Source organism: Pseudophryne corroboree, chromosome 1 (genome assembly GCF_028390025.1).
Source record: "Pseudophryne corroboree isolate aPseCor3 chromosome 1, aPseCor3.hap2, whole genome shotgun sequence".
NCBI classification, from domain to species: domain Eukaryota; kingdom Metazoa; phylum Chordata; class Amphibia; order Anura; family Myobatrachidae; genus Pseudophryne; species Pseudophryne corroboree.
The window spans coordinates 999,954,785-999,968,884 of NC_086444.1; the positions used below are offsets into that span (position 1 = coordinate 999,954,785).

General features: G+C 43.8%; 1 protein-coding gene and 1 pseudogene across 5 annotated transcripts in view; both read left to right on the top strand.

Annotated features, from left to right (window-relative positions):
* Positions 1 to 6,923, top strand: part of CLCN3 (chloride voltage-gated channel 3) — a 226,538-nt gene extending 219,615 nt beyond the window's left edge. For all 5 annotated transcript variants that reach the window (XM_063920625.1, XM_063920627.1, XM_063920626.1 and 2 more), the window contains one exon: positions 4,777 to 6,923. In XM_063920625.1, the coding sequence (XP_063776695.1) occupies positions 4,777 to 4,938 (162 nt within the window). In that variant the 3' untranslated portion in view covers positions 4,939 to 6,923. The remainder of the gene's footprint in view (positions 1 to 4,776) is intronic.
* A 6,649-nt stretch (positions 6,924 to 13,572) lies between these two features.
* LOC134948583 (5S ribosomal RNA) lies at positions 13,573 to 13,690 on the top strand (annotated as a pseudogene).
* The last annotated feature ends 410 nt before the right edge of the window (positions 13,691 to 14,100 follow it).

Consider the following 14,100-nt stretch of genomic DNA (forward strand, 5'->3'; position numbering starts at 1 on the left):
TGCGCCAGGTCAAGAGACCCTCAGGCAATAGCTGTGGACGCTCTGGTAACACCGTGGGTGTTCCAGTCAGTGTATGTGTTTCCTCCTCTGCCTCTCATACCAAAAGTACTGAGAATTATACGGCAAAGGGGAGTAAGAACGATACTCGTGGCTCCGGATTGGCCAAGAAGAACTTGGTACCCGGAACTTCAGGAGATGCTCACGGAAGATCCGTGGCCTCTACCTCTAAGACGGGACCTGCTTCAGCAGGGACCGTGTCTATTCCAAGACTTACCGCGGCTGCGTTTGACGGCATGGCGGTTGAACGCCGAATTCTAAGGGAAAAAGGCATTCCGGAAGAGGTCATCCCTACCCTGGTAAAAGCCAGGAAGGAGGTGACTGCACAACATTATCACCGCATTTGGAGAAAATATGTTGCGTGGTGTGAGGCCAGGAAGGCCCCGACGGAGGAATTTCAACTGGGTCGATTCCTACATTTCCTGCAAACAGGATTGTCTATGGGCCTCAAATTAGGGTCCATTAAGGTTCAAATTTCGGCCCTGTCGATTTTCTTCCAGAAAGAATTGGCTTCAGTTCCTGAAGTCCAGACTTTTGTAAAAGGAGTACTACATATACAGCCCCCGGTTGTGCCCCCAGTGGCTCCGTGGGATCTTAATGTAGTTTTGGATTTTCTCAAATCCCATTGGTTTGAGCCACTCAAATCGGTGGATTTGAAATATCTTACATGGAAAGTAACCATGCTACTGGCCCTGGCTTCAGCCAGGAGAGTGTCAGAATTGGCGGCTTTATCGTATAAAAGCCCATATCTGATTTTCCATTCGGACAGGGCAGAACTGCGGACGCGTCCTCAGTTTCTGCCTAAGGTGGTTTCAGCGTTTCACCTGAACCAGCCTATTGTGGTGCCTGCGGCTACTAGCGATTTGGAGGATTCCAAGTTGCTGGACGTTGTCAGGGCATTGAAAATATATATTTCAAGGATGGCTGGAGTCAGAAAATCTGACTCGCTGTTTATACTGTATGCACCCAACAAGCTGGGTGCTCCTGCTTCTAAGCAGACGATTGCTCGTTGGATTTGTAGCACAATTCAACTTGCACATTCTCTGGCAGGCCTGCCACAGCCTAAATCTATCAAGGCCCATTCCACAAGGAAGGTGGGCTCATCTTGGGCGGCTGCCCGAGGGGTCTCGGCATTACAACTCTGCCGAGCAGCTACGTGGTCGGGGGAGAACACGTTTGTAAAATTCTACAAATTTGATACCCTGGCTAAAGAGGACCTGGAGTTCTCTCATTCGGTGCTGCAGAGTCATCCGCACTCTCCCGCCTGTTTGGGAGCTTTGGTATAATCCCCATGGTCCTGACGGAGTCCCAGCATCCACTAGGACGTCAGAGAAAATAAGATTTTACTTACCGATAAATCTATTTCTCGTAGTCCGTAGTGGATGCTGGGCGCCCATCCCAAGTGCGGATTGTCTGCAATACTTGTACATAGTTATTGTTACAAAAAAATCGGGTTGTTATTGTTGTGAGCCGTCTGTTCAGAGGCTCCTACGTTTGTCATACTGTTAACTGGGTTCAGATCACAGGTTGTACGGTGTGATTGGTGTGGCTGGTATGAGTCTTACCCGGGATTCAAAATCCTTCCTTATTGTGTACGCTCGTCCGGGCACAGTATCCTAACTGAGGCTTGGAGGAGGGTCATAGGGGGAGGAGCCAGTGCACACCACCTAGTCCTAAAGCTTTTATTTTTGTGCCCTGTCTCCTGCGGAGCCGCTAATCCCCATGGTCCTGACGGAGTCCCAGCATCCACTACGGACTACGAGAAATAGATTTATCGGTAAGTAAAATCTTATTATTACTATTATTATAATGTTTCTGACCACACAATATGTGGAATATAGAGACACATCCTACAGGAACAACCCTGATACCAGATTACACATTTATTTAGGATTAGAAAATATTGATATAATTTTTAGTTAAGATTAGAATGCTTTGATTGCGATGTGGTCGGGTTGCCGGCAGTTGAAATGCTGACACCGGAATCCCGACATCTGGCATCCCGAATGTAAGTATGCCGGGGACTGTTAGAGTTAGGCCGCAGGGAGGGGTGTTTAGGTTTTGACACAAAGGGGGGGGGGGGGGGGGGGGGGTTAGGCTGTGGGGGAAAGGGAGGATTAGGGTTGGGCTGCGGAGAGGGGGGGTGGGCTAGATAGGCTTAGGCACCACCAGGAAGGGTTAGGTTAGGCTGCGGGGGAGAATGGTTGGGTTAAGCCGGGAAGGAAGGGTTTGGGGAGTGGGAGGTAAGTGTACTCCCCTTCGGGATGCCACTGTTGGTCTTCTGACCGACTGCATCCCGAACGCCGGTCACAAATATGTATTCTCTCTGATCTATTTTTCCAGCTTTTGGTGAACTATATATTACCTTGTCTGTGCCAATGACTGGCTGGTAAGATGTTTGAAAACAGCCGGAGATTGCAAACTATAAAGTATACCATGCCTAGGAATTACTGGCTATTTAGCTTGGCTGCAAAGCAATAAAATAACAATCCCTATCTAACTGCATATGCTGCCCATCCCGACCTACACGTTCTTATTCCTACAGGACTGTTGAGCAGAAGTATTTTTGGACTTCTACACTGCGATTTGTGCCCTTTTAAGCTGCTGTACTTCCTGCCAAATCGCTGAATACATTGTAGGGGTGCATTCAGAGATACTTTGTTATGTAATAAGACTGTAATGTTATTTTATAGACCTTGCATGGTTGCCCCCGTAGACAGTAAATTGTGCAAGCAAACGGTAATCCTGTAGTGTTGAATATCCTACACATTCATAGTTAATGAAGGAATATCTTATGCACCAAAGAAAAATATTTCACAGATGGACGGAAGTACGGGAAATTTAAAGGTATATGATCCCTTTTCTATTATTAGTTTCCCTTTTAACTATAGTTCAGTACTGCAAAGCATAGCAATGTTAAGCTTATTGCATTAGAGTTGCCGTTCTCTCCATCATCCTTCACCACCTGTAAACTATATGCCATTCCCTTGAGAAATGAATGCTAGTAGAAAATCACTGCTTTGCCTTTTGGAATCTCTTCTAACTTTTAATTCAAACATTTAGTTTGGAAAAGCTAGTCTATGCCTTATAGTCTAACCTGCTGCAGCGTTTAACAAACACTCCATACATCATACTGATCTTAATGCATCTGATGCAATTGCATATGAAATAATGTTTTAATTCTGTTGCTGCGTTAAAACATTCATTCCACGTCCACCTGCTTTAGTTCATATCTTTTTTTTTTTTTTCCCCTAATACTTCACCAAAATTTCATGCGTCCTCTCACAAATAAAAGTACTAACTAATTAACAAGGGCATCTGCTCAATATGTTCCACTTTGTGATGTTATCCTGGTTGCTATTTATGCTGTGTATTAGAGGTATAATCCAAATTTTAATTGGAGTCCAAATTTGGATTTTTATTGGCAACTAACTTGGCAGTCAGATATTTTAAGAGATGCAGCAATCCCTCAATTCCTCCTAAAGGATCTCTGAGTAAGAGACTAGATAAAATATTCAGAAAGTGATGATTACATTCCGCAGAAAATGGAAATACAGCGTGTCATTTAAAATATCTGTAAGTTTGTCAAGAATATTTAGGGATTGTGCAAAACGCTCTATTACATAGGAGAACAGTTAAAGCTCATTAATTGTCTGATACCACACAGCAGAGGCAGCCATTTTGTTGGCAGAACCAAAGCTTATGAGGATGCAGGCTTTTCACTAGGAACTAGTGACATCACTGAGGCACAAAATGTCTCCTCCGTCAGTGTTTTTCCTAACAAATGGATAAAAATGCATTCTCTTGGTAATTGATTAGTGCATTAAAATGGCTGCCTCCACTATGTGTATGAGATGAGAAAACTGTAAGAAGAGCCTATGTCCAAATTGCTTTAATATGCCACCAAAAGAAACAATGGGGGATATTTAACAAACCTTGGAGAGAGGTAAGGTACCAATCAGTCAGCTTCTGTCGATCAATTGATTGTTACTTTATCTCTTTCTACTTTCTCTCGCCAAGATTTAAAACACATTCACCAAAATCTTTAAACAGAAGGTATGAATTGCATATACCAGGATAAACACCACATTTACTCACACATTTTATGGTCTTCTCTCTGTAGATGCCCATACTTAATTTTCTTCATTGTCATGTCTGCACACATCCGGCTTATTTGGGAATCTGACACAAGGAGATAAACTGTGGATGATTGTATGTTTACACTGAGCTGTTTGTAACCTGTAATACATGTCATTGGGCCACAAAACGTATTTAAAATGAAACGTCTCTTTGATGTGAATGACCACAGTCAGAATGTGTGTTATAAGGTAGCTTTCCTGATTTCTCTAGTTCTTATGCTGGCCCAATAGGATATTGCAGACCACAAAGAGCTCAGTTCTTCAGGATAAGTATTTCTCATTAAATTAATGGATCAATACATTGTAACAAGTGAAACCACTGAACATTTCTTTAATTGCTTTTAATTGAGCAAGCCTTTGCTGTTGAGAGAGCCTGTTGCATTTGATCAGTAAAGCCATTAAAAAAAAAAAGAAATCAGATATTTGGTGGTGGGTCTACTTTTATGTGAGCACAGATGTTTCTGTATTGTACAGTCTCTTTCCTGTTACACAATGATCCATCTAGCAATTGAAGCCTCCCCATTTCATTGAATAAGGTTCTCATTCCATGACTAATCAAGCCATCATTTCTTTTTTTCAGCCGCCTCCTTGGCATTATAACAAAAAAAGATATACTCCGTCATATGGCCCAAATGGCAAATCACGACCCAGAGTCAATACTGTTCAACTAAACGCCATCTTTGAAGAAGAGCATGAGGAGACAGAGGAGGAGGTCTTCTTGCTAAAGGAAACATTACCCTGATTATAGGGTAATTTGGCAAACTGGAAACAATGTGATAAAGATTCTCTATTTGACAGCATATTTGCCTTCCTTCTTGTAGATCTTCAAGAAAATTGGAGCACCTGCACAGGCCAATTGCTGTGAAATTGTTGCCATTAGAGGGCAGTATAATAGAAGTGATGCAAATGGTACGTCTGCAACAGGGAGTGTGAGAGTCCTTTATTGTTATCCTTGTTGAGGACAGGAAACACCCAGAATTGAGCCATCTCCATGAAGACTTGCTATCCTTTTTATCATTGGAGGAGACAAAGTCTTTATGCTGTCAAATTTATTGTTTTTGTTGTGTTTTTTTTTTGTACATTCCATGACAAATATAATTTCTCTCTATCCCTCTCCTTGCGACACTACCCAATTATTCTACTCCACGAGGAGACACTTAAAGCAGCGATGTCTCATATTGAGGTATACTGCCATTTTCATCAGTAACATCAAACACAAGAATGTGCCATACAGTGGTTAGCTGGGTCCACAAGTGCTGTCGCATCAGCTTTTACATGCAGGGGACATGCTAAACCGCATTGAAAAGTGGATTTGTCTCCGATAATTTGTACTCTGTACCATGGTGTATAGTGGTTTATGCAATTTGATTTTTGTATGATGGAACTCTTTAATCTACTAATGTTTTGCAGTGTTAGGACTGTTGTTATAGAGCCGTACATTATCGCTGACCATGCCATGGGACAGAGCCACTTTAATGATCTGTAATGACTCATGATATATTTCATGTACTGGAACATTTGATGACTGCATTAGCATTGCACTGTAGTATGCTGTAGGAAAGTCCATGGAATATGTACACACATCTATTTTTCCTCTGTGTAATTATCCAGCAAGCACCAAGAACTATTCAGTCTGTTCTACGTAAGTAACCTGATGGTAGAAATACAATGACACACCAGTGGTATAGTCCATCTGTATTTATATTCTGCTTAATGTTCAGTCATGCCTGATTCAGGGAAATGGATTAACCTACTGGAGGAGAAACTTGATTTATAATTGCACTAATTGCATATCTCTAACGAGAGTGGTTATTCATATATAACTGGAGTAAATTTAAATCAATTTGACACTGGACGTTAATTGTAATTGATCTGTTGACTGTGAATATAAATAATTAATTATAGGTAAAAATACAAAAAGTCTGCATCCAACCCAAACCCACATGTTCCCAATACTATACCCTCATACTGTAGAATTGTTTACTTTGAACCTATATCTTATAGGCCTTGACATAACCGGTATTTTGAACAGAAATCCTCTATGTTCTCCTTAAATGTTCAGTAGGCATGAACCATATTTAAAGCACAGTAACGTCAACCTCATCCTAGAAGCCTAACATTAATTGAAAAAGTAAAATACCTCTAAGAAAGCAATAACCTATAGTGGTCAACATTATAATGAAAATAGTCATATCTACATGAGAAAACACACTGGAGTTACCGCTCAGAGATTAAGGAATACATCGTTGTATTCGTTGTCCGTTTTTATTAGTTTTCACAATTATTCCATGCACTAAGGAGCTTATTGAGCGCCATGTAGTCACTTGAAATGGATTTACTGCAGGGCTACGTTGAGTTTATAGTAGCTCAGTGTGTTCTCCTAATAGACCACACCTTTGAATATTACATGTTTAAGAACTCCTGTACAAGTGCAATGGTTTTCAGCTGGTCTTCAAGGACTTCTAATGTTCTAGGCTTTAAAGTTTTAAAGACATGTGTTTTCTTAATAATGTGATTCTCCTGAACTTGTTCCCAGGGATTGATAAAAGGGTAACAGCAGTAGCATGTATGCAAAGGTTGTTTTAAATTATTGGGGCATTTTCCTATAAGGTATATCTAATCAACTGAGGAAAACTAGTAAAGTGGAGACATTCTGTATTGTGGAAAATTCCTAAACATAAACGTATTAAAAACAAAATAAAAAAGACAAAACCCTATATCTTTTAATATTGTTTGTTGTGTTTTTGCTGATAATACAATCACACATGAATTTCATCCACTTTCAATATATATATATATATATACCAGGAAACTTTAAAATACACCACGTACTGTATTATAAATATATGTTGATGAGCTGATTTGAAGGAACACTTACCAAAGAAGCAAAATGTATAACTATATGAACATGTATATTCATTTCATTGTGTTAGATGGCGTTAGCCATATAAGTATTAGATTATGGGGAACATCTACCTGTGTCCTGTGATATAGTAATCACATTTGGAGTCTGAAACAAATACTTGAGCCATGGCTGGCACGTCTTAAACTTAAGGGTGGCTATTCGTATACATTTATCATGATTGAGTCTATGGATAGATATATGAGGTAGGATGTAATACAGCCCGGGTGCGGCCAGCGTGCGGGATTCCGGCCGAACTCGGACCATGTGAGGCCGTATAAGCAAATTAGGGGTATTTTATGAAAACAAACACACACAAAAAAAGGTACAATTTTTACTACATAAAAGAAAATTACTAATCCTTGATGTTGGAATGTGACACTAGTACATACCAGATAAGGGTACCGGGAAGGGACAATTGCTGCTAACTAATTGGTCTTGTGGTTTGTAAATTTTTTTTATAGAAAGAAATTGAGATTGCGATTTGCAGCAGGTTCGGTTTGAAATTGTTTATTTTACTTTGATAAATCTGGTGACTTGCAAAACACCTAAAAATCATGTCAAAAAGTGGTGATTTAATTTAGATCACTGATATAGTCCTCCCCACTTTTGATGCCTTGACCCACCTCTGCTTTAACCTAGTAATAGTATTAACATGCTAGGTGGAGCTAGTTGGCCTCTTTTCTCTTACGTCCTAGAGGATGCTGGGGACTCCATAAGGACCATGGGGGTATAGACGGGCTCCGCAGGAGATAGGGCACCTAAAAAGAACTTTGACTATGGGTGTGCACTGGCTCCTCCCTCTATGCCCCTCCTCCAGACCTCAGTTAGATTCTGTGCCCAGAGGAGAAAGGGTACAATGCAGAGAGCTCTCCAGAGTTTTCTGTTTTGAAGAATTTGTTAGGTTTTTTATTTTCAGGGAGTCCTGTTGGAGAGAGAAGCAGAGCTGGCTTGTCAAGTTGGGCACTGTTTCTAAGGCTACTGGACACCATTAGCTCCAGAGGGAGTCGGAACACAGGTCTCACCTGGGGTTCGTCCCGGAGCCGCGCCGCCGTCCTCACAGATGCCGAAGATAGAAGCCAGGTGAGTATGAGAAGGCAAAGAAGACATCAGGCGGCAGAAGACAGCAGATCTTCATAAGGGAGAGCGCAGCGGTATGCTGCGCGCCATTGCTCCCAGTACACACACACAAGCAGGCACTGAAGGGCGCAGGGGGGGGGGGGCGGGCGGGCGCCCTGGGCAGCAAGTTTCCTCATTTTTTGGCAATATAAAGCACGATTAGGCTGTGGGACAGTAAATCCTAAAATCCCCCGCCATTTTTTATATAGAATTACTGGGACCGAAGCCCGCCGTCGGGTGGGCGGGGCTTGATCCTCAGCACTATCCAGCGCCATTTTCTCCACAGAAACTGCATGAGATACGCTGGCTCCCTGATCTCTCCCCTGCTGAACTTCACAGGCTGGAAAAAAGAGGAGGGGGGCACTTTGGCGACGCAGTGAGTGGGAATTAAGATTATATATATAAAAAGCGCTATCTGGTCATATATATTCCAGTGTTTTTAAGCGCTGGGTGTATGCTGGCATACTCTCTCTCTGTCTCTCCTAAGGGCCTGGTTGGGGTTTTGTCCCCTTATAGGTTAATCCCTGTGTGGGGTGTCGGTACGTGGGTGTCGACATGTCTGAGGCGGAAGGCTTCTCCAAGGAGGAGGTGGAGCAAATGAGTGGTGTGTCCCCGTCGGTTGTGCCGACTCAGGATTGGATGGACATGTGGCATATGTTGAATGCAAGTGTGGCATCTTTACATAAAAGGCTTGATAAGGCTGAATTAGGGGGGACATCAGGGGGTCAATCCTCGGATTGTCCCGACTCACAGGGCCCGTCGGGGTCTCAAAAGCGTCCCTTAACACAAGACACTACTACCGACACGGATTCTGATTCCAGTGTCGACTATGACGAAGTAAAATTGCACCCTAGGGTGACTAAAACCATTCAGTGTATGATTGTGGCAATAAGGGATGTGTTGCATATTGAGGATGAACCCTCGGTCCCCGACACAAGGGTACACATGTTTAAGAGAAAGAAACAGATTATTAATTTTCCCACATCTCATGAATTAAATGATTTCTTTGGAAAAGCTTGGGAGACTCCGGAAGAGAGACCGCAGATCCCCAAAAGAATTTATATGGCATACCCCTTCCCTAAACAGGACAGGGAGATTTGGGAATCACCCCCCACTGTGGACAAGGCCCTGGCGCGCTTGTCCAAGAAAGTGGCGCTACCGTCTCCTGACACAGCGGCCCTTAAGGACCCTGCAGATCGCAGGCAAGAAACTACCTTAAAGTGTATTTATTCTCATACGGGTGCTGTGCTAAGACCGACAATTGCGTCGGCATGGGTATGTAGCGCAATTGCAGCTTGGACAGATGAGCTGACAGATCACTTTGATAATATGGATAAGGATACTATATTCTTAACTTTAGCCCATATAAAAGACGCAGTCTTATTTATGAGGTATGCTCAAAGGGACATTGGATTGCTAGCTTCTAGGGCCAATGCCATATCTATCTCGGCGAGAAGATCCTTATGGACTCGCCAATGGACGGGTGATGCGGATTCCAAAAAACATATGGAAGTACTACCCTATAAGGGTGATGTATTGTTTGGGGATGGGCTGACGGACCTGGTTTCCACAGCTACAGCAGGTAAATCAAATTTTTACCATATATTCCCCAACAGCAAAAGAAAGTACCACCCTATCAGATGCAGTCCTTTCGGTCGCACAAGTCCAGAAGAGGGATCCTCTTTCCTTGCCAGAGGTAAGGGCAGAGGCAAAAGAGCACCTGCTTTGGCAGGTGCCCAGGAACAAAAGTCCTTCCCGGCTGCTCCAAAACCCACAGCATGACGCTGGGGCTCCCCGCACCGGTGGGGGCACGTCTTCGACTTTTCAGTCAGGCCTGGGTCAGATCAGACCTGAATCCCTGGGTGTTGGAAATAGTTTCCCAGGGTTACAAACTGGAATTCGAGGAGGTGCCCCCGCGCCGATTTTTCAAATCGGCCCTACCAGCTTCCACATCGAAAAGGGATGTAGTGTTAGCTGCAATTCAAACGCTGTGTATACAGCAAGTGATAATCAAGGTTCCCCTGCACCAGCAGGGAAGAGATTACTACTGAACCCTATTTGTGGTCCCGAAACCGGATGGTTCGGTCAGACCTATTTGAATCTGAAATCCCTAAACCTGTACATAAAAAGATTCAAATTCAAAATGGAATCACTCAGAGCGATAATAGCCAACAAGGAGGAGGGGGAGTTTATGGTGTCTCTGGACATAAAGGATGCGTACCTTCATGTTCCCATATATGCCCCCCATCAGGAATACCTGAGATTCGCTGTACAGGATTGTCATTACCAATTTCAGACGTTGCCGTTTGGACTTTCCACGGCCCCGAGGATTTTCACCAAGATAATGGCGGAAATGATGGTGGTCCTGCGCAAGCATGGAGTCACAATTATCCCATACTTGGACGATCTCCTGATAAAAGCGAGATCAAGAGAGAAATTGCTGAGCAGTGTGGCGCTCTCTCTGAGAGTGCTCCAGCAACACGGTTGGATTCTAAAGCTACCGAAGTCACAGTTGATTCTGACAACTCGACTACCGTTCCTAGGTATGATACTGGATACGGAACAAATGAAGGTCTTCCTCCCAATAGAGAAAGCCCAGGACATCCAGAACATGGTCAGAGACCTGCTAAAACCAAAAAGGGTGTCAGTTCACCAATGCACTCGAGTACTGGGAAAAATGGTGGCGGCCTACGAAGCCATTCCCTTCGGAAGGTTCCATGCAAGGACTTTTCAATGGGACCTTCTGGACAAGTGGTCCGGGTTCCATCTGCACTTACATCGGAAAATAACTCTGTCCCCAGGAGCCAGAGTGTCTCTCCTGTGGTGGTTGCAAAGTGCTCACCTGCTGGAGGGTCGCAGGTTCGGAATTCAGGATTGGATCCTGGTTACCACGGACGCGAGCCTCCGAGGATGGGGAGCGGTCACACAAGGAAAAAATTTTCAGGGACTTTGGTCAGACCAGGAGTCCTGTCTACACATCAATGTGTTGGAACTCAGGGCCATTTACAACGGCCTTCGACAAGCGGAGAGTCTTCTTCGAAACCTACCGGTTCTGATTCAATCAGACAATGTCACAGCAGTGGCTGATGTGAACCGCCAAGGCGGGACAAGAAGCAGAGTCGCGATGGCGGAAGCCACCAGGATTCTTCGCTGGGCGGAAAATCATGTAAGCGCTCTGTCGGCTGTCTTCATTCCGGGAGTGGACAACTGGGAAGCAGACTTCCTCAGCAGACACGACCTCCATCCAGGAGAGTGGGGACTTCATCAAGAAGTCTTTGCAGACATAACACGTCTTTGGGGAATTCCTCAAATAGACATGATGGCGTCACGCCTCAACAAAAAACTTCGGAGGTATTGTGCAAGGTCTCGGGACCCTCAGGCAGTGGCTGTAGACGCTCTAATAACACCGTGGGTGTTCAAATCGGTCTAAGTGTTTCCGCCTCTTCCTCTTATCACAAAAGTGTTGAGGATCATAAGGCAAAGAAGAGTACAGACGATACTCGTTGTCCCAGACTGGCCTCGAAGGGCCTGGTACTCAGATCTACAAGAGATGCTCACAGGAGATCCCTGGCCTCTTCCTCTGAAGGAAGACCTGTTGCAACAGGGGCCCTGTGTATTTCAAGACTTACCGCGGTTACGTTTGACGGCATGGCTGTTGAACGCCGAATCCTAGCGAAAAAGGGGATTCCGGAAGAGGTCATCCCTACTTTAATAAAGGTTAGGAAGGAGGTGACTGTTTAGCATTATCACCGTATCTGGCGAAAGTATGTGTCTTGGTCTGAAACCGAGAATGCACCTATGGAAGATTTTCTTCTGGGTCGTTTTCTCCACTTCCTACAGACAGGAGTGGATATGGGCCTGAAATTAGGCTCTGTAAAGGTACAGATTTTGGCCCTCTCGATTTTCTTTCAGAAGGAGTTGGCTTCTCTTCCAGAAGTCCAGACGTTTGTAAAGGGAGTGCTGCACATCCAGCCTCCTTTTGTGCCTCCAGTGGCACCGTGGGACCTCAACGTGGTGTTGCAGTTCCTAAAATCACACTAGTTTGAACCGCTTAACAAGGTTGAGTTGAAATTTCTTACTTGGAAGGTGGTCATGTTGTTGGCCTTGGCATCAGCAAGGTGAGTGTCAGAATTGGCGGCTTTGTCACACAAAAGCCCCTACTTGATTTTTCACGTGGATCGAGCTGAATTGAGGACACGTCCGCAATTTTTGCCTAAGGTGGTTTCTTCATTCCATGTGAATCAATTTATTGTGGTGCCTGTGGCTACAAGTGACCTGGAGGATTCCAGATCCCTGGATGTAGTCAGGGCCTTAAAGATTTATGTAGCCAGGACGGCTAGAATTAGGAAAACAGAGGCTCTGTTTGTCCTGTATGCTGCCAATAAGATTGGCGCACCTGCTTCGAAGCAGACTATTGCTCGCTGGATCTGTAATACGATTCAGCAGGCTCATTCTACGGCTGGATTGCCGGTACCAAATTCGGTTAAGGCCCATTCCACTAGGAAGGTAGGCTCTTCTTGGGCGGCTGCCCGAGGCGTCTCGGCATTACAACTTTGCCGAGCGGCGACTTGGTCGGGGTCAAACACTTTTGCTAAATTCTACAAGTTTGATACCCTGGCTGATGAGAACCTAGCGTTTGCTCAGTCGGTGCTGCAGAGTCATACGCACTGTCCCGCCCGATTGGATGTTTGGTACTCCCTCTCATTCTGTCTAAGCAATCTTGGTGGCTCTGCAATGCAGCATGTAAACAGAGCACCATTTTGCCATGTGACAGGACAGTAGAAGAGTCCCTCTGCCTTCCTTCAGTCTCAGTGTCGTTTTTCAACACCCTCTCATTTTCTCATTCGATGTCCACACAGATGACAAAAAAGCAGAAGTGGTGTTTAACATAGACCTGATTCTCTTTTTCCCTCTTTTCTTCCCCACACCCATTTTTCACACATTTTTCTTACACATTTTTTCTACACTTTGATTTTTGCATATCAGTATTACATCAGTATTACATCAGTATTTACTCAGGACTCCTGGCCGAATCTGGAGAATTTTTATATATACCCCAGATCAAACCTAAATCAGCTTGCAGCTGATTCTCTGTTTCCCCATAGACTTCCAATAGCCACCGATGCTATCCATATCTCGACCCAAGGTCAACAACATTGAAAAAGACTATTTCATTCATTTTCTTTGAAGTTAAGCCCAGGGGGACCGGTGAAGCTTACGCCTTTGGAGACCATCAGGGAATATCAGGTGCCGCCAGTGTCTGGATTTAAGAGCACCCAATTATCTCAACAACAAAAATTGGGATCTCTCAGAGCTATATACTTGGTTCCAGGTATCATCAAGCAGGATATATCCACCTGCGGTCAAACCACACTGAGTATGCCCAACCTCGTCTGATCTTGGAAGCCAAGCACTGTGGGCCAGGTCAGTACCTGGTTGGGAGACCACCAGAGAATACTTGGTACTGCAGGTATTTATATCCTAACCCAGAACACAGGACTTGGAGCCAAAGTATTGTTATCATTAATTATCATTTTCTATCTTAGATTGTGAAAACTTATACTTTAGCAATTATTAGGGTGGAGCCCGGCTTGTTAGACAGAATAATACCCCTTCCTTCCGGTATATTGTTATTATAAGTACAGTTTATTTTCTCGGAAGAAGGTAACGAATATATTTACATTACATATTCTTGTATATTACTTATTCTTTCTTTCTAACACCAGAGAGACACATATAATTTCGCCCAATAGAGCCATCAAGTTTGATTTGTATCACCCATATTCAATCAATAATGTTCAAATTGGATAGACAAACCTTTCGATAATTGATATTATCTTCATATATATATATTTTTTGTCCTTTGCCTTATAGCTATTTTTT